This window comes from Astatotilapia calliptera, chromosome 8 (assembly GCF_900246225.1).
Source record: "Astatotilapia calliptera chromosome 8, fAstCal1.2, whole genome shotgun sequence".
Lineage (NCBI taxonomy): Eukaryota > Metazoa > Chordata > Actinopteri > Cichliformes > Cichlidae > Astatotilapia > Astatotilapia calliptera.
Window position 1 is genome coordinate 23,788,832 of NC_039309.1, and position 19,955 is coordinate 23,808,786.

The 19,955-nt window shown below is 45.5% G+C and overlaps 2 protein-coding genes across 2 annotated transcripts; both read right to left on the reverse strand.

Moving 5' to 3' along the window:
- Positions 1-263: 263 nt before the first annotated feature.
- tfam (transcription factor A, mitochondrial) lies at positions 264-7,653 on the reverse strand. Its single transcript, XM_026177495.1, has 7 exons — positions 6,580-7,653; positions 5,570-5,712; positions 3,157-3,227; positions 2,447-2,596; positions 2,152-2,247; positions 1,505-1,561; positions 264-1,420 (listed from the first exon to the last, which is right to left on the reverse strand). Exons 1-7 carry the CDS (start codon positions 6,660-6,662, stop codon positions 1,142-1,144), a joined length of 879 nt encoding a protein of 292 aa, XP_026033280.1. The 5' UTR covers positions 6,663-7,653; the 3' UTR covers positions 264-1,141.
- Positions 7,654-7,724: 71 nt separating this feature from the next.
- On the reverse strand, positions 7,725-14,076 carry ube2d1b (ubiquitin-conjugating enzyme E2D 1b). The gene is made up of 7 exons (XM_026177496.1): positions 13,844-14,076; positions 13,039-13,102; positions 12,325-12,356; positions 11,974-12,051; positions 9,781-9,886; positions 9,492-9,585; positions 7,725-9,402 (listed from the first exon to the last, which is right to left on the reverse strand). Exons 1-7 carry the CDS (start codon positions 13,865-13,867, stop codon positions 9,357-9,359), a joined length of 444 nt encoding a protein of 147 aa, XP_026033281.1. The 5' UTR covers positions 13,868-14,076; the 3' UTR covers positions 7,725-9,356.
- Between the last annotated feature and the right edge of the window lie 5,879 nt (positions 14,077-19,955).

Below are 19,955 nucleotides of genomic sequence, written 5' to 3' on the forward strand. Positions count from 1 at the left end.
TTCAGGAAACGAGCTGAAGAACAAGCAGCCTGTCAGGACAGCAGGTCATCGTCAGTCACAGCGTTCCTCATTTGTTCGACGCATGTCTTGAGCCAGAAACTTCAAATGTTGCATGAATGTGTCACACAAAGAACCACAAAGCCCTGAAAGGTGAAGTCAGTAACACAGATCACTGAAACACCTCGTCATCATACGGCTGACATGTTGTATCCTGCCTGACACTGGGGGCTTCATGCACACATGCAGAATCATTTCAGGCCATGTAGAAGAAAACTGTATACGAAGGTTTATTGAGGAAAAAAAACACCATACAAGGAAAGACATAATAAAGCAGGATGAACATGGCAGCACAGAGACCTGTGCACTCTACAACACAAAGCAGCTATCAGTACTACACTATGCTCTTCATAATAACAGAACAGACCAAATGTTACCGGACGTTAGCCGAGTACAGAGTGTAAAGCAGCTGGTTTCATTCAGGGTCACGGACACACGTTAAAGTTGCTACTGAAGCAACAGGCGTGACAGTAGTGACACTAAAATTCAGTCAGGTTTCTTGCATGTGAACAGCGGTGCTCTGATCTCAAGAGGAAATGTGGGACCGCCCGGAGCGCTGCGTTTAAAGCTGCACACTCACCAGCACCAAGTATGGATTTATGTCAGGTTCAGGTAGAATCAGTGGACCTTACAGGACACATTCAGACTCATTCATTGTTGCAGGATTTTGTGTGGATGTGTTGAAGTAAAAAATGCAGCCCACATTAATCCTGCAGGTGTTCTAGGACGGCAACAGGAACCCGTTTGTTCCTGTCAACACCACAGCGGTACACGTCAGCGCTCCGACGCCAACAGGCTTGCTTCATTTGGCTCTCACACTTTTAAAGTCAAACTTGGTATTTTACTACTCCATCTAAGCCTGGAGGAGTGAGTCTGCATCACAGGGAAGGACTCAAACTCACAGGTACCTTTTTTACAAATGCTGCCATCGCGGTTTATCTGGAGACATCAATGATGCGGATCTGTCTGAAGGTTATCAAAGTTCTGTCCTGTCAGCTGAGACAGCTGACTTTCAAGTCAGAGAAAAGCGAGGCCGAGCTCCGCCCGAGCCATCACAGCTCCTGTCACCTCCTCTGGACGCGTCTTATGTCTTCTTGGTGGACGGCGGGCTGACAGTTTTCGCCGATCTGCTTTTTGTGGTCTTCTTGGAGGGTTTTGACGTTCCCGTGGCTTTCTTCACAGTTTTAGCCTTCTTTGTTACCTTCTTTGTTGCCTTCTTGGCTCTTGCAGCAGGTTTCTTCTTGGTAGACAGGGTCCGCTCTCGGATCAGGTCTTCTCTTCCGATCTCCACCATGTGGTCCTCCCACGACTTCATCTCATTCTTGTAGCGAATCTTGTCATCCTCAGCGAGCTGCGTGTAGACCTGTGGCACAAATACAAATGTCAGAAGACCCGACAGCACTCATTAGCATTCCAGCTACAAGGATGAAAGGTGCGTGTTGCCGACCTGTTTCTGATGGCTGAAGAGATTCCTCCAGTCCTCCAACAGCGACTTCATCTTAGCCTGAAACAACGACAGGAGCAACTATTGGCCAAAACAACCCTGCAGTGTCTGCTTAGCTGCTGACCAACACAGAACAAGAGAAATGACTGGAGCAGCTGTCAGGGTGCTGCATCAGCACCCTGACAGCTGCTCCAGTTTCACCTGAATCTGTATTCCATCTCAAACTGGCATTTCCATTTAGTCCAGTTTCTGCAGGTGCACTTCATGTCAGAAACTCTGGCTCTGTGTGTTTGCTGATATGGAAAACGCATCCATACCATCGTCATATAAAATGACCTCATTTGTACTGGTGCTAATCTTTTTTCCGCTCACACTAGCGCCTCCTGCTCCTCACACCATCTTACAGGAGCTGATGTTACGTGGTGTTACTGTAAAGTGCAAGAGAAGCTTCCCAGCAAACATCAAACGTGACAGACGGAGAGAAGCTGCCGGGGTAACGTCCCACCGGCTGACTTCACTACACATCATTAGTCATCTGTGCCGCGCCAGCGTGCCGGCATAAACACCAAACACTGAAACTCTGATACCTGTTGCAGGTTTTTAAATCAGGGTCACACTGACCCTGGATCAGTGCACGTGTACTTCCTGACCTGAGACGTAATTCCTTTAGCCTCCTCAAAGTGCTCCGACATGAAGATGTTGAAAGGAGAGCGAGGACGTTTGGGCTTCCCCAGGTTTGTCAACTCCTGGAAAACACGTGCACGCGCGCGCACACACACGCACACACACACACACACACACAGTAAAACTCTGCACAGTTCACATTCAGTTCCTTAGAGAGTTTGAACAGGAGAAGCTAAGGATTGAACTACCAACCCAGCAAACCCACGATGAGTGCACAGGAGATAAAAACCAGCCTGCTCTGGTCCTTTCTGTCTTTCTTACCCTCTTCTTGCGGATGGCCTTCCTCTTGGCCCTCCTCTGCCTTTTCTCCTGGGCTTGTTGCTGCAGCTGTGCAGGAGTCAGCTGGGCTTGATAGCGCTCTAGATCCACCTTGAACTGTTCCCGGGCCCGGAGAGAAGCTTCCTGAAACGGCTACCAAACAAAAGACTCGGGTCACAACAGAGAGGACTTTTCCACTTTCACCGCTGGTAACGCCGTGCTATTGTTACCTGTGTGCGACAAACACAACCTGACAGAAGCATATTTTCATTTATCACAGTTGCACGTGCCCGCCTCGAGCTACCGAAGCAGTTTATTAGGGATGCAACGGCTCGTGAGAAAAGCCCGACCCGCTCAGGTCACTCGAGTCTACTTTTCACTTTATGCCTTTGATGTTCTTCACATCTTCCTGTTTTATTTAATGAGAAAATGTTTGGAAGAATCACAGTAAATGTATAAATACAGTATAAACTTCAGGCTTTATATTCTAAACAGGCCCAAAAGTTCTGGATGACGATCAAGAAAATGTATTCTTTTAGTTAAGATGTAGAGAATGACTATCAATGTACTTCAGAGGAATTTAAGGAAACGACTTTAAACATTGTCGTGTGTGACGTGTAGTCCACGACCACAACCCGTGATGCTACGGCCCAACCATAGATCTGGTGAACTGTTGCACCCCTACAGTTTATACACACACAGAAATGAGATACCTGTTTCTGTTCTGGGCTCAGTGATCTCCACTGCTGGGCAATCGTCTTAATCAGATCCACTGCTTTGATTTCTGAAGAAAATAATGAGGAAATGTTTAATGACAACAAAAATGCATCACTAGAGGAAGGACAGAGAAACTGTGACTGATCTAGAGTGTCTCACAGAGCTGCTGCTGCAGCCACACAGGCTCATTCACAAACTGTTCATACAGATCTGGGAGAGAGGGCCGAGCCGGGCAGCTGACAGACACCCGTGTTACATCTACAGCTCTGCACTGAAAGGGACTTTGGCCTTTAAAGGCAACAAAGTGCAGCACAACAATCTTCATAACCTCGTTTTCATGGTTGTTAGAAAAAGTCACTGAAAGTAACATCTGCCAGTGTGGGCCCGGTCTACTCTACACACCCAGACTCTGACAATTAGCCACAATTCACAGTTTAGTTTTCCATTGTTGTCCAAGACAACACTAGGGCTGCTCAATTAATCGAATTTTAATCTCGATTACGATCTGGGCTTTCAACGATCATTAAAAATGACTGAGCCGATTATCAGCCCCTCCCTCGTGCTTTACTCTCGCGCTGCTCCGTGTGGCAAATCGAGCGCACCTCTCTGCATTTCGAACACGTGTCACAACAATTAAGAGGACCCGAGGGAAGCTCGGAAAGCTCAGCAGAAGTTATTTGGAGAGGAGAGTGACTGCTGTTGGCTGAAAAGAGAGGTAAAAAACTTCAGTGGTGTGGAAACATTATGGGTTCAGTCAGACGTGGATCAAGTAGACACAGTGTGTAAACTTTGCTACGGTGTAGCTGCACCACAGAGCAACACTGCAAAGTTCACTAAACATAGATGTTTACATTTTTCATTTATTTCTTATATTGCAAACATTTGCACATTATTTTATAGTATTTTTTTAAAGTCATTATTCAATACATTGTTATTGTTAACCCTTTAAAGCCGGTCAGAGCAGCACGCTCCGTTTTGTGTAACTATTTTTAAATCCCTGTAGAACCTGAACCGTGTAAGCTAGCGCAATAATCTGTTTTGCGTATGAAACCAGAGGAGTTGTACTTACATCTGATGCCATCAGCTTGTCCTCGGTCACAGTTTCCTTCCACACATAGCTTTGCAAAAATTGCATAAAAAGGGATTTAAAAATAGCTACACAAAATGGAGCGTGCTGCTCTGACCGGCTTTAAAGGGTTAACAATGACTTTAAAAAATAATATAAAATAGTGTGCAACACCACTGAAGTTGTTTTTTACCTCTCTTTTCAACCAGCGGCAGTCACTCTCCTCTCCAAATAACTTCTGCTTAGCTTTCCGAGCTTCCCTCGGGTCCTCTTAATCAGCGGTCTCCAACCTTTTTTGCGCCACGGACGGTTTATGCAATATTTTCACGGACCGGCCTTTAAGGTGTCGCGGATAAATGAGGGAGGGGCTAATAATCGGCTCAGTCATTTTTAATGATCGTTGAAAGCCCAGATCGTAATCGTGATTAAAATTCGATTAATCGAGCAGCCCTAGACAACATGGTCTGTGTGTTACTGGACAATCCTCGTGCTCTTCTTTGGACTGATCAGGTCAGTGCTGTGGTGCTCCTCACTGCCAAACACCCTGCGGCAACAAATCACAACCAGCTGCTGGAGCCGAGCCGCTGATTCTTCTCACTGATATTTTAGGAAGCATGGATGCACTTCCATGCGCCCACAGAAGTGTGCACAGGCTCTCCTCTCCCCCCTCTGCTTCACCACCGTCATACCTACAACACGACTGTGGGAGAAATTCTGGACGCCATCATGGCTGCTGTTTCCATCCCATCCAGCCGCCAACCTGGCCCCATGTGTTATCTTTATCCACGCTGTGCTGCATGCCGGTGCTTGATTCATTTCTGTATGTATATGTATGTATGTGTTGTCGGAAGGACTGTGCAAACGCCTGAAGCCATCCCTCGTTTCTTTCTGTTTCTGGATTTCTTATTCATTTTCACTGCCTTTGCTGTAGCATTTTCAACTTTTAACTCTGACCTGTGAAGTATTCAGGCACAGAGAGGCCTCGCTCAGGGGATTAACCAGCATTGCATCTACATACACCAGGCATGAAACATTACTTCCAAACTAACAGGGTGATTGCCAAGGAGCCATTAACCATAGCAATGGCATATATGCACATGGTGTGCAGTGTGTCCGTAAAAGCAGCCATATATACTTTATGTCCACGTAGACTGCACGTTTTAATAAATCGCCACATCTATATTCATTTTCTGTAGCAAAATACAAAGAGTAGTGTCTTAAAGCCTCAGCCCATCACTGCCATTTAACTGCTTTCATATACACGAGGTTCAAACCTTTTCCTGTCTGAATGTTTACACGTCTGCTCATTCAGGCTGACCAGCCTGCAGTGTGACAGTGCATACCTGGGTTCTGTCTGGCCATGAGCGGCTTCTGTTGCTGAACATATCTCATGTATCCGTTCAGAGGTCTCTTTGGAGGGGAGCGGGCCTCGGAGGTCAGAAACTTCACTGGGCTGAAGAATGCAGAGGGCAGCACGCTGGTACACCTGCAGGGAGGCAACATACATGAGAACAGCCATCTCTCTCCTCTCCATCACGCTTTATTCCACATGGAGTATTTCAGGGTTCATGCCTGAGATCTGTGAGGAACATTTGGTAAATGGCCTGTATTTATATAGCGCTTTACTAGTCCCTAAGGACCCCAAAGCACTTTACATATCCTGTCATCCACCCATTCACACACACAGTCACACACTGGTGATGGCAGCTACATTGTAGCCACAGCCACCCTGGGCCGCACTGACAGAGGCGAGGCTGCCGGACACTGGCGCCACCGGGCCCTCTGACCACCACCAGTAGGCAACGGGTGAAGTGTCTTGCCCAAGGACACAACGACCGAGACTGTCAGAGCCGGGGCTCGAACCGGCAACCTTCCGATTACAAGGCGAACTCCCAACTCTTAAGCCACGATCGCCCCGCCCCATTTCTACTCATCATGACTGTCAGTGCATGTCTGACCGCACAGTGTGCTTGTTCACACAGCACACTGCTAACTGGGTGACACTTTACTGGCCGCGTTGAAAGAAGACAGTCAGCATTAGCCTGCAAACACTGCAGCGCTGCTATGTGTGAGCTGCAGCTACACTGCGTTTCCTGTCGGATATGAAGAGCACACGAAGCTTCAAAGCACTGACAGCAAACGGGAACTCTTACAAGATGTCTGCTTTTCTGTTTACCAACAGTACCAAGAACCGAAGGCCATGTTTATATTTACGGCTGCTTCATGCTACGCTTACGTATGCTACCATCACCAACACTCACTGTTCTAAAACACGATGTTCAGGGAGTTTCACACAGCAGACTGCAGTGTCTCTGCAGCTAGCTAATGCAACACATACGCCTGGGTTAGCTACCTTGCCAGAGAGCCAGTGCAGGAGAGCACACTGAAGGACTTAGCCAGCAGGCTAACACCTGCTGTCAGCAAGTACGGAGCCATGTCGGCGGGAATCAGCGCGAAAGTCCGCAAACAGGGGAGCGAAGAGCAGACGCGTTGTCTCTGTGCTCAGGCGACGCTGTGATAGCGCTGGAACCCAGGGAGCCCACGGACACGCACCACCAACTGTCTACCAACAAAACGCGCCTTCACTCTCTCCCGGTGGATTGTGGGAAAAGGTCAACTGTTTTTTTTAACTTCCTGTGTTGAAGCTTTACTTCCAACAAAGCAGCAAATCAGCTTTAAAGCACAAACAGACTCAAAGACAACGTGGTCAAAACAACTTTAAGACATCTGAAGTCATCTGATGTTCATTTTGAATTTAGACGAAACGGCGGTGTGCTTGTACGTCACTTCCGTTTCCGCCTAGTGTTCAGAGGGCTCGATGGTTGTTTATGACGAGTGTGGTTTCAAAAGGAGATTTGGTTTAAGCTGCTGTTGATTTAACCCTGTTAAAATATAAGAGCGATATAGAAACATTTACTGAGGTTTTATATGTCGTTTGATCTCTAACAGCATCTGATCTGAATGAGTCCCGGGACGTGTTTGGTGACTTTAGTGAGACTGTCGTGCTTTTCACCTCATTAATCAAACACATAAATGTAACTTCTCCACTTTCAGGAGAGAAACACAACTGTGTTCCTCTCACAATAAGAAAGCTTTAAAAACCATTAATATTTGTAACATTTTAATTTATTGAATTATTCAGTCCCGTTTTTCCTCTTTGCATCTGTATTTCTATCCTTTTTGTTTAATTAGACATACTCTTCCTCTGTGTTATAATTTTGCAGTACAATTGTAAAACCCATTGTGTTGTGTTATGCTCGTTAAATGTTTCTGTTGAAATAAAGTTGGAGGGGAAAAAGTGCAGTTTCTCCCGTTTCCCAGCAAAATATAAAGAGACGGATGTTGGCTTAAGAATTTTGCACAGTATGTTTGACTGTGCTTCTATATTCTCTAGTTTCATGTAACACTGCCAGCACACAGCGCAGTCAAAGTGCAATAAGAGCACCACATACAAAGTGTGTTGCTCGTGTCAACATAAAGCAGAGTTACACAATCATGTCATGATAGTAACGGTACTATTCTTTAATCCAGTACAAAATGTGCCACATGGGCCTCAGAGACACAGGTAGAAAACTTTACACAGGAACAAAAAGCAGGGTCTTTAGCCTTTGTTACGATGGAGTGCAGCTTAATGAGGACAGTGTAAAAAAGCTTCTCACTGGGCTGAAGGCCTGATTGTTGTACCTGTGGAAATCCAACGTCACAGCTACGATCAGGGGACAAGAGCACATCATTTTAATGAGAGCTTTACACTGTGATGACTCCAATCTGAGTTCAAATAGAAAAAATCATTCCAAACAGACTGAATACAATATAGGTGTTGTCAATAATAATAACAATAATAATAACAACAACAATAGAAGAAAACAGCAACACATAAGAAGTCGCTCCCATTTTCAGGACCACTGCCACAGTACATTGTTTCATTTCAATCAACTTGGTCTGCTACACCGACATCAAGACTCCTCCGTAAGCCAGCACATCGATGAAGTGACGACGCAAAGAGAACATTAGTATCAGTCAGTACTGTTGTCTGTTGGAGGGCCATACATATTTCACATTCAGCCTTCAGTGTTTCTTCCTGGCTGCTGATGCGCGAAGCAGAAAGGTGGATGACGGAGCCGCCTGAAGCTCGTGCTCCAAAGTTTTCCAGGACTTTTTCCTGTATTACAGAAAAGGGATTTGCATTTCTTTGCAATACTTCTGCATCGTCTCACACTGTGCATTACATTCTGTGTGATCTGTACCAGGGGTTCGTCTACAGAGGCTGTAAGGGACAATTAGACAGGAAGGAGACATGACGCGACTGTCCTGCTATCGGTGCTCACATGCTAATAGGTCGGTGTCCAACAGCATGCTGCTGCTTACTGTCAGAACAGCTAACTGAATGATTTCAGTAGTAACCTGGAAAGATCCACAGCACCATCAGCTCAGACAAAGAAGCAGCCAACAACAACCACACATCAGGCACAGCCTCAGCTGGCTGTGCTCACAGCCAGCAGCTCCACGCTGTCCCTCATCATCTCTCCTCTCTGCAGCCAATGAAGTATTAGCCTTAATTGGCTGTGTCCAACTGGACTGGATCAACACAGCAACAGTTACAGTAATAATGTAAGGAACACAAAAGTATTGTTAGGTAAAGTAACACAGGAGTCGAGCTAAGACGTCCTGCTGCGGCCCTTCTGATCTCCGTTCACAGCACAGCTGACGTGGGCTTGTTCCCGTTTGGCATCTGGTGGCATTTCTGTCCTCTCATTTTATACTTGTACTTAAAAAGGAAAGAAAACAATCTGTAATAATCATGAATGTCACAAATGAACCGTCCGTGGTGCAATAATAACATGCCAAACGTTAAAAATGCCCAAGTATCCACTGAGTGCGCACAGGCAGGCTGTGGCCTGCTCCGAGTCCGGCTTCTTTTCAGGAAAAACAAAAACAACCCCCCAAAGTAATGTAGATGTTATCGGCCTCGGATTAATAACGATGACAACAGTTCAGTTTGGTGGAAGTTAAGTAGGATTATTTCATGAGTTCGTACTATAATTTCAGTGCGTGTTGACTTTAAAAAACAGATGGGAAAAGAAAGAAACTAAATGTCAGCCTGTCGTTTTTGCGCTGTGCTCATCTTCTTCACATGGCGTACTTCTGGGTCCATTCTTTTGCTAGTTTGTTGTATCTGAGAAGAGAAAAAGACACAAATCGATGACACCATCAGACACACTCGCTTTACTAAAGACGTTAGCATGCGCGCGTGTGTGTATTCACTTGTCTTTGTCGTTCTTGTAGATGTGAGCTATGTCAGGCACCAAGGGGTCATCTGGGTTTGGATCACACAGCAATGAACATATGGACAATAAAACTGCAAAAAAACAGGTGAAAGGATCCCGTCAGTGAACTGAGGACAGTTTCATTGTCGAGTGTGTAGAAACGACACACTTCAGTTAACATGGGGCAGACGTGACGCTGTGTGGGAGCAAAGGGAGGTTCCTCGGCCCTAATCATACGATCCATAATGTCACTTTTTAAAATACAGACGACACACACATCTGATTACCTTTAGACACCGTCAGTGCTGGAGACCACTGTGACCGCAGGATGTCCAAGCAGATGCTGCCGTTGCTGTTTATATTTGGGTGATAAATCTTTGTTGTAAATGCTACCTGGATTAAAAAAATGAATGACGTTAGTAACATTCAGCGAGTGGAATAACTGAAGTGAGCAGGTCCTGAGTGACACCTTCCTCATCGTCAAGACGACTGAAGCAACTACCAATGAAAGAGCAGGATACCGTTTCCAAAGTAACCCAACTTGTAACGTCCACGACCCACCATGACATCGTGACAGCGACACACAACACGTCTTGCTGTGTGGAGTCTGGGCACCGTCGTGGATTTAAATCAAATTTGCAGTGCAGACTTTCAGCTTTGATTCAGTGGGCTGAACAACAATGTTACATTATCTGTTTGAAAATCCCAGGCTCGACTTTCAGAGGCTCAACAGTAAGTGGACCATGAAGTGACAAACTCAAGCACAGCAGCTGTTCATTTCCTGACGGCAAACGTACATGCACACAGACACACAAACAAGCAGAGCAGTTAAAGACCAGGAGACATCCTGGGATCCTGTTAATGTCAAACTTTTGTTAAACCTTTTGAATTAAACACACAGTACAGAAACGAGCACTGCGTATTATTCACAAGGCTGGTTATCTAGATCATACTCACAAATTCTTTCTTCAGGCAAAGTTACTTAAATTCCAGGATCTGGTTAATTACAACACATCCATAATTTTGTATAAAGCTTTTACTAAACTTTTACCGGCAAATTTACAAACTAGATTTGAAATTCGAGAAAAGGTTTATAATGTGAGAGGATTTGGAGAATTCAAATTATCCAGAACTCGAACAACCCGTAAAGGCTTTTGTGTGTCTGTATGTGGTGTGAAAATCTGGAACAGTCTGAGTTTACAATTGAAACAATGCAAAAATATTCATAGATTTAAATTCCTCTACAAACAGTTGGTCTGGTCACAGTATACTCAATGATGCTTTTAGTGTGCTCTGTAATGTCTGTTCTCTTACCACTGCTGGTATGGATTCCAAAATAAAAAATAAAATAAAGTGTGCGTATGTATGTACATATATGTACTTGTGTGTGTAGATATATATGTATGTATATGTATGTGTGTTTGTTACTTGTAGTTATTACTGCCTGTTACCTGTGGTAATGCAATTTATAATTTATATATTCTGTATTCAGTTATGAAGGCTCTAATTGTTGGTTGCGAGCTGCCGCTTAGATGCTTGTATCTGCCCGGGGCTGTTGATGGGTCTGTATGCAATGATGGGCGTAGCTGCGGGAAGTTTATTGTTTTTTTTTGTTGATGAGTGAGTATAGGGGTGGGATTTAATAAGTTTTCTTCGTCCCACTCCTTTTTCAGGCAAGTTTTGTTTTTTGTTTTGTGTATTTTATGTTCAATATAGGTATTTGTTGTGCCTGAAAATGAACAAATAAATGAAATGAAATGAAAGCTTAAAGCCTGCACTTCAGTCACTTCCTGTTTGATTTAAAAGCCACACTTGCTATCCCAGGTTAAGTTTAGTCTTTTTGTTTGTCAGACTTTTCTTTTGGCATCAGGATTAGTTCATGTGTGGAAAACCTGCTTAAAGAGCTTTATTCAGGTGTGCAGCCACCGTGGGCCACCGATCCTCCCAGTCTCAACTCTGCTGGAGCAGTGAGCAACATTTTTCCAAAACACACGCCCTTATTTACTTATCAAATCAGCCAGTGAGCCTGGTACACGTGTCCAGGAGAGACCACTCCTAGTAGGACAGAAATGTCTCAGGACAAAAGTGAACAGTTTGTCTTCCAAGCAGGCCGCCACCGCCCTCCAGTAACTCTGACTGAATAACACATGTGTACAATACGTAAGGTAGGTTATACAATCTTCCCACCAAACACACTGTGTTTGTGCTTCTTCCTGTGTGTGTTTGCACAGTCACCCTGAACTGGTGACCCTAGACTAGCTGTGTGACAGACTAGTGACCCGTCCAGGGTGTACTCTGCCCCTCACACCATCTCACTTCCTTTCCTGCCTCGTATGACCTTAAAATGGATAAGTGGTTAAGAGGCGGCCGTGTGGATGTGCTGCTGTGTATGTATGAAATGTGGCACAGTGATGCAAGTTGTCAGCTCTGTGAGACAGGAGATCTAGCAGCATGGCAGGAGAAAAGCTTGGGGCTCTTACCTTTGGTGGCTTGAACGGGTAGTCAGTAGGAAAGTGAATTGTGAGAAAGAAAACTCCTCCTTGGTACGGACTGTCACCCTGACAAAAAAACACTTCTGTCAACAACAGTGAAACGATTCAGGTGGAATCAGTCGGCTCGCTCCCGTCACCTTCAGCCCAGATGAACAAACCGGTTGGCACCACTTCTCATTTGTCTATATTTATTTATTTTTCTATATGAGAATAATTTCAACACTGTAACAAAGAAATGTCCCAAATATGGGATAAATAAAGCAGTGCTCATTATTTCTGATGCATTTAGTGCAGAAAACATTATGAGAGGAGAAGAAGCAAGCTTAGCGTGACACTCACCGGGCCCATTATTGTTGCCTGCCAGTGAAACACTAGGAGCAAGAAACAAAACAGAGGCACATATAAGAACGCAAGCTGTACATTCAACCAACACAATGTTCAGAGGCCATCATCCACCACGTTACACATGCTGTGTGTACAGAGCACAGTGCACACTGTGTACTGTGTCCACAAAAGACAGACAGCTGTGCTTTGTCATCAGCCTTACTCTAACTGGCTGATTACAGGGTGACTAACAGCCGTCGCTCCCATTTCCCAGTTAAAAGATAACCTATGGAGCTCATAGTTAACCCTTTGGAGAACCCCTGGCTGTCCATTCAATTTTAAATTGGTCCTAGACACAGCAACACAGTCCAGTCCTGGGGTGTCTCACTGTGAAACAGCATAGGGCATACAGTCACTTTCAGGCGATCAGGATGGAGTTCCAGCCTTCGGCAGAGGTCCGGCTTTCTAGAAGCTAGTCTGACGTCTCTGCAGAACTTCCTAGTAAATCTTTTAGGACCCTTCTTTAGCCAAATGAAACATTTTCTTCTGATATCTACTTGACTCGTTCTTCCACCGCTCTTTTTTTTAAAACTGACCCTACCAAAAAATAAATAAATAAATCCTCTTGAAAACTATTTATGTTTTGCTTTAGATTGTTAAGATAAAACGTAGAATGACATTTAGGAACTATGAAGAGTCTCAAGGCCGACATGCAGGATGTGAACTCACTGTCATCCCCCACTGGTCCAGCCGAGCACTGTGCGGGAGGGTCTCTCTGCAGGTCCTGCAGCTCCTGGTCAACATAACACAAACCAGTCTGTGAGGTTTGACTGAACATCACGTGACACGGCAGTTTTAATGTGAATCAGCTGCAAATGCAGAAATCTTTTCCGTCATTAATGGCAAATACCATCCAGGTATCGCTACAGTCCCCACTAGGCCGTTAATGCAAGCGTGCTTGTGTGTGACTTTGTTTCGACAGTGCGGACCACCGAAAGAAACCATCACTGTTATATGTATGTAGTTATTATAAGTCCTGTCAAGCCTTCGAGAAGCTCGTCTAACGTGTTATTTCACTTTTCCATTATGACTGGTAGTCCTCTCCGTGCGCCCTCAACAGTCCACAAAGGAAGTGAACTAGTCCACACTACAGAGAACCGAAATGAACTCTGTGCAAACTTCCCTGGTCACCGCAGTCCCAGCCCTCACTACAAGCTGGACAACACAGCTTCTGACACAGAGACAGGCTAACATGGAGGGCACAAAGAGGGTAGTTAATGAGCTAACTACGCTCTTTGGTCATTTGTTAGCGAGCTAGCATGAAACTTTGGATTTGTCAGCCTGCTTCGTCCGTTAGAAGAGATGTCAGCGGCCCCATTATTATCAAAAATATGACGAAGTTTGAGCGGAGTTGTTTCAAAGCGGGGGGAGTGTAAGTTCTGTATGAATACACCTTTAGCGAAAAATAAATCCTATCGTTAGCCTCTGCTGTGCTATCTTTAGCTGGCAACCAATGCTAGCTTGTTAAACTTACCTTCTGTATTCTTTTCAGTGCCATGCTAACTGACGCAGTCCGCTCCCGTGCTCACTCCTCGCTCGTGTTGGTAGGATTATTGCTGGCCAAGTCAATGGTTGTAGTTTGTTCCCTGAGTACTTCGACAGCCGGGACGTGTTTGTGTTTTTATAAAAACCTCTTTTGTTTCCGCTTTCTTCTGTTTACGGTCGTCCCCTCGAAGTGGATCACGGGAAATGTAGTTCTGAATGTGCGCTATGCTTGTATCTCAGAAATAACCCTAACTGCTATACTTAAGGAAGTATCTGAGGTACCTTTAGTTCTTGCCTTTCAATGCTTCATCTTTTTAATCCACTACAAGCTGAACAAGTCGCTGCTGGTAGAAGAAAACTCGTTTTTCTTGTTGTTCAGAAATCAGAAACATCCCACAGTTCCAACCATATACGGCTTTCACCTTCATCATGTGATGAAATGTAATATGTATTTAAAACAAAGTTTATTTGGTGGAGGACTGTCATTTGGTGACGTTTCTTTACATACACTCACTGGACATTTCATTAGGTACACCTCTCCATAACACAAACATCTAATCAGCTAATCATAGAATCATAGAATAACAATCCAATGTATTTAGGCACGTATACATGATGGAGACAACCTGGTGAAATTCAAAGCGAGCATCAGAATGAGAAAGAAAAGCACGGTGATGGTGTTAGATGGGCTGGTCTTAGTATTTCAAAAACTGCTGATCTATTGGAACTTTCCCCACACAACCATTTACAAACCAGGTCATCAGAAGACCTGATCAAACCTTAAAGTGGCCTACAGCAGCAGAAAACCACACCAAGCGCAGCGTCTGTAAGAGCAGGAAACTGAGGCTACAGGCTCACTGAACTTGAACAATAGAAAACATTGTCTGTGCCTCCTTTTATGACTGCAATTTACCAGTCTTGGCTCTTGGCTCGTCAAGCAGGATAACAAACCGTGAGCTCAAATCCTCTGAAACATGAATATAGTTTCTTGAACATAACAATGTGTTCACTCAAAATCACCAACAGTCCCCAGATCAAACCGAACACCTCTGACATGTGGAGGAATATTCACATCATGGATGTGCACCCATCTCCAGCCGCGCCATAGCTGCAGCACCCTGATGAGTCTATGCTGCAAAGATTTAAGGCAGCTCTGAAGGCAAAAGGAGGTCTGACTCATTATAAGAAAGGTGTATCTAATAAAGTGTCCAGTGATGTCTTGATGCAATGATTTCACTTTGAATTTCTTTGTATAGTTAAATCACAACAGTCCCAGGGTTTTATATTGGAGTCTTGTTTATTACCAGGTGTTCTCCGTTGGGTTGCTTTGTTCTTCCTTTTATTCTCCCCCTGAAGGGAGGGAGTGTGTAATCAGCTCCATTTGTGTGTTTGTTAGCAGTCTAGCATCCACAGTTTTCAAGATATCATTTTCCAATGTAGTGTGCTGGTAGAACCCTCAAACAGCACAAACGCTGTATTACCCATGATTTCTTTATGGAACTTCACACTAAAGTTCTAGACATCGTGGGATATGAGTACGTAGGTTTTATGTTAATTTTTTTCATTAAAAAAAACTTATCAGTGATACATTGTATGAAAGGTTTGGAAAGAGCAGTACAACACATAACATGTTTCCATAGCAGGCTGACATCAGCACGTTGTAATAAAAACATAAAGCATCAACGTTTTAGTTTCGCTCTTGCCTTTTGGGGGAGATTTTCCTTACACCTTAGCGTCCTGTGTCCTTAGACCTTGTTGTATTTTGGTTGTGGTTACTGTTTGTATTTATGACATGTGTCCCCGGACTCTTGTTCAGTCTGTGACTGTGTTTCCTGCACTTCTCTCACCATTTCCTGATTTACTTTGATTTATTTTCCTCGTGTTTTGCTGTCGTCAGAATCAGAATACTTTATTAACCCTGAGGAAATTATGTGGTCACAGTCACTCCAAGACATTAAGAACTGACTGAACTCAATTAAATAATACAATATATTACAAAATTACAAATATATATATCCAGATATTACAGATATTAAATATATATGAATGACATTTTACTCTAAACTGTAAAACTGTTATTTGTTAAAGGATGTGCCAAAGGGTGTAAATTCTGCAGCCTGGAGGAGCTGAAGTGTGGTTCGGTGGTACATTTAGGTAATCTCACTGAACATGCTCCTGTGACTGGCCAGCAGCCAGTAGAAAGACATTAATGGCTGCCCTTGAGCCTGGTTCTGCCAAAGGTCGCCCTGTTCAAAGGGGGTTCTTCCTCCGCAGGCCACCATAGTGTGTAATGCTCAAATATCTTCTTTCTGCCTGGCTTCACCAAGTATTTAGCACTGACTCACTGCTTCAGTCTTTCTCTTCAGTCTATATTAGTTAAAACATCTTTAACCTCGACGCTGTGTAATAGTTAATATGCGAACACAAGGGTCATCTTTTATATTGAAGTTACAGGAACCCGATGAATAAATCCCACTTGGGCCTCTGTGTTGATAGACACGAAATGATGCTAAATTAGAGACGTTATGCAAGCCTACAGCATAAACACTCTCAGGGTGCCATTACCAAGAGCCTGGCCTGGACAGCATTTCTTAAACTGTTTAGGAAATGTTTAGGATGTTCATGTTTAGGAAATTTGGGGCCAATTACAGTGATAACATGAACTTTCCAACTGATACGGGTAATTGTCAGCATGATTGGGACCCTCTGAAATTATACAGGAAGATGCACAAAATCTCTTTTTCCATCTCTTTCTCAAGAAAGACAGCGACGATGTTAAACCCTCAGATATTTCAGAATGGGAATGAAATGAGAATGGGGTTTATTGCCAAATGTTGAGCAGGTTTACAACATTAGGAAATTGCTGCGGTGCTTCAGTGCGAACATGCTGTCATAAATAGCACTTAAATAGACATGGAAAAAAATAAAAGTAGGGATAAGAATTAAAAGTGCTACGTGGAAAGATATGTGCATGAGATATACATGAGATATATACATGAGAATAAGAATTAAGAGTGCTCCGTTGAAAGATATATACATGAGTGCAGGTGGTGATCAGTGCCAAACATAGAATGATGCAGTGACACAGCGTAGGGTCATGTGTTAGTGGTGGGAACAGTCATATGGTTATTGTTCATGTGTCCAACAGCAGAGGGGAAGAAACTGTTCTTATGGCGAGAGGTTCTGGTGCGAATGGACCGGAGCCTCCTGCCTGAGGGGAGCAGGTCAAACAGACTGTGTCCAGGGTGAGAAGGGTCAGCTGAGATCCGAGCTGCACGCCGCAATGTCCTGGAGGTGTACAGGTCCTGCAGAGATGGGAGTCTGCAGCCAATCACCTTCTCAGCAGAGCGCACAACACGCTGCAGTCTCTGTTTGTCCCTGATAGTGGCTCCAGCGTACCACACGGTGATGGAGGAGGTGAGGATGGACTCGATGATTGCGGTGTAGAACTGCATCATCGTCCGTGTTGGCAGGTTGAATTTCTTCAGCTGCCTCAGGAAGTACATCCTCTGCTGGGCTTTCTTGATGACGGAGGTGATGGTGGGCTCCCACTTCAGGTCCTGGGTGATGGTGGTACCCAGGAAGCGGAATGAGTTCACAGAGGTGATGGGGGTGTCAGTCAGGATGATGGGGGGGAGTGGGGCTGTGTGCTTCCTGAAGTCCACAATAATCTCCACTGTCTTCTGGGCATTCAGCACCAGGTTGTTGTGGCTGCACCAAGACACCAGACGTTCAACCTCCCTCCTGTAGGCAGACTCGTCCCCGTCCGAGATGAGTCCGATAACGGTGGTGTCATCTGCAAACTTGATTAGCTTGACAGACTGGTGGGTGGAGGTGCAGCAGTTGGTGTACAGGGAGAAGAGCAGAGGAGAAAGAACACAGCCCTGAGGGGAGCCGGTGCTGATGGTCCGGGAGTCCGAGACATTCTTTCCCAGCCTCACATGGTGCTTCCTGTCCGTCAGGAAGTCAGTGATCCACCGGCAGATGGGATCAGGCACATTCATCTGGGAAAGCTTGCCTCGGAGATGGTCTGGAAGGATGGTGTTGAAGGCAGAGCTGAAGTCCACAAACAGGATCCTGGCGTAGGTTCCTGGGGAGTCCAGATGCTGCAGGATGAAGTGTAGGGCCATGTTGATGGCGTCGTCTACAGACCTGTTGGCTCTATATGCAAACTGCAGGGGGTCCAGGAGGGGGGCCGTGAGGGTCCTGAGATGGGAGAGAACTAGGCGCTCAAAAGACTTCATGACCACAGATGTCAGAGCCACGGGTCTGTAGTCATTTAGTCCAGTGATCCTAGGTTTCTTGGGGACAGGGATTATGGTGGAGGACTTGAAGCAGGCAGGCACATGACATGCCTGCAGTGAGGAGTTGAAAATGCCAGAAAACACTGGGGCCAGCTCGTTTGCACAGTGTCTGAGGGTGGCAGGAGACACACCGTCTGGGCCGGGAGCTTTCCGAGCATTCAGACTCCTAAACTGCTTCCTCACATCTGCTTCATGAATATGAAGAGTTGTGGTGGGAGGAGGTGGTGTGAAATCCTCTTTTGTGTGGGGTGAGGAGGGGGGTGTTGTAGGTGAACGGTTTGAAGGTGGTGATGGCTCTATGGAGGGGGGAGAGGTGGGGGAATGAGTGTCCAAAGTGCCTCTATTGTTGGGGCCGTTGGAGGTGTGAAGGCTGCCTGATGGCTCGTCAAAACGACAGTAGAAGTCGTTAAGGGTGTTGGCTAAGAGCAAGTCATCAGTGGAGTGGGGGGTTTTAGGCTTGTAGTTGGTGATATTCCTAAAACCTTTCCACACAGAGGCCGAGTCATTCTCTGAGATCTGCTGCTGCATCTTCTCAGAGTGCTGATGTTTAGCAATGTCCACTTCTTTAGTGAACCTGTACTTGGCCTCTCTGTAGCAGTCCCTGTCTCCGCTTCTGAACGCCTTTCTCTTTTCCAGCCACAGCTTTTTGAGTTTAGGAGTAAACCAGGGTTTGTCATTGTTATAACTCACCCTGGTGCGTGATGGCACAATGCTGTCCTCACAGAAGTGGATATAGGAGGTGACAGTGTCCGTAAACTCGTCCAAGCTGTTAGAAGCAGCCTTCAATGTGTCCCAGTCTGTGGTCTCCAAACACGTGCGAAGCTCCTCCACAGCCTCGTTGCTCCACAGTTTTTTAGTCCTCACGACAGGTTTGGAGAGCTTCAGCCTCTGTCTGTACGCGCGGATCAGGTGGATCATGACGTGGTCAGAAAGACCGAGTGAAGCGCGGGGCACCGCGCGATAGGCCCCGCTGATCGTGCTGTAACAGTGGTCTAATGTCCTCTCCTCTCTGGTCGGGCATTTAATATACTGCTTATATTTCGGAAGCTCATGGCTCAGATTGGCTTTGTTAAAGTCCCCAAGAGCAATGATGAGAGAGTCCGGGAATGTCCGCTCCGTGTGGAGAATCTGCTCCGCGAGTGCGCACTGAGCTGCCTGCGCATCTGCGTCTGGCGGGATGTAAACAGCGGCCAGGATGAATGAAGCAAACTCCCGCGGAGAATAAAACGGTTTGCAGTGGATAAAAAGATATTCCAGAGAGGAAGAGCAGTGCTGAGCAATCACTGTCACATCTGTGCACCAGCCACTATTGATGTAGAAGCAGAGACCTCCACCTTTGGACTTACCGGAGAGAGCGGCCTGCTGGTCCGCACGCAGCAGATGAAAGCTCTCCAGCTTGAGCGCGCAGTCTGGGATGTCCTCACTGAGCCACGACTCCGTAAAACATAACACACAGGAGGAGGCAAAGTCTCTGTTCATGCTTCTCATCAGGGCCAGTTCGTCAACCTTATTGCCGAGTGATCGTACATTAGAAAGGAAGATCCCAGGAAGAGCAGTTCGCAGTCCGCGTCTCCTCAAACGCACGAGTGCGCCGGCTCGCTTCCCTCTCTTTCGGCGTCTCGCTTTCCTGGTCAGAGTCAGCAGTAAATCTGCCGCAGATGCGACAAATATTGGAAATAAATCCACAGGCGTTGTAGTCCTGTAGTTAAGGAGCTCTTCTCTGGTGTACGAGTATCCAGAGGAGTGCCCAGACACAGAGAAAATGCACAAAAACAAAACAAAAGTAACGCACTGAAG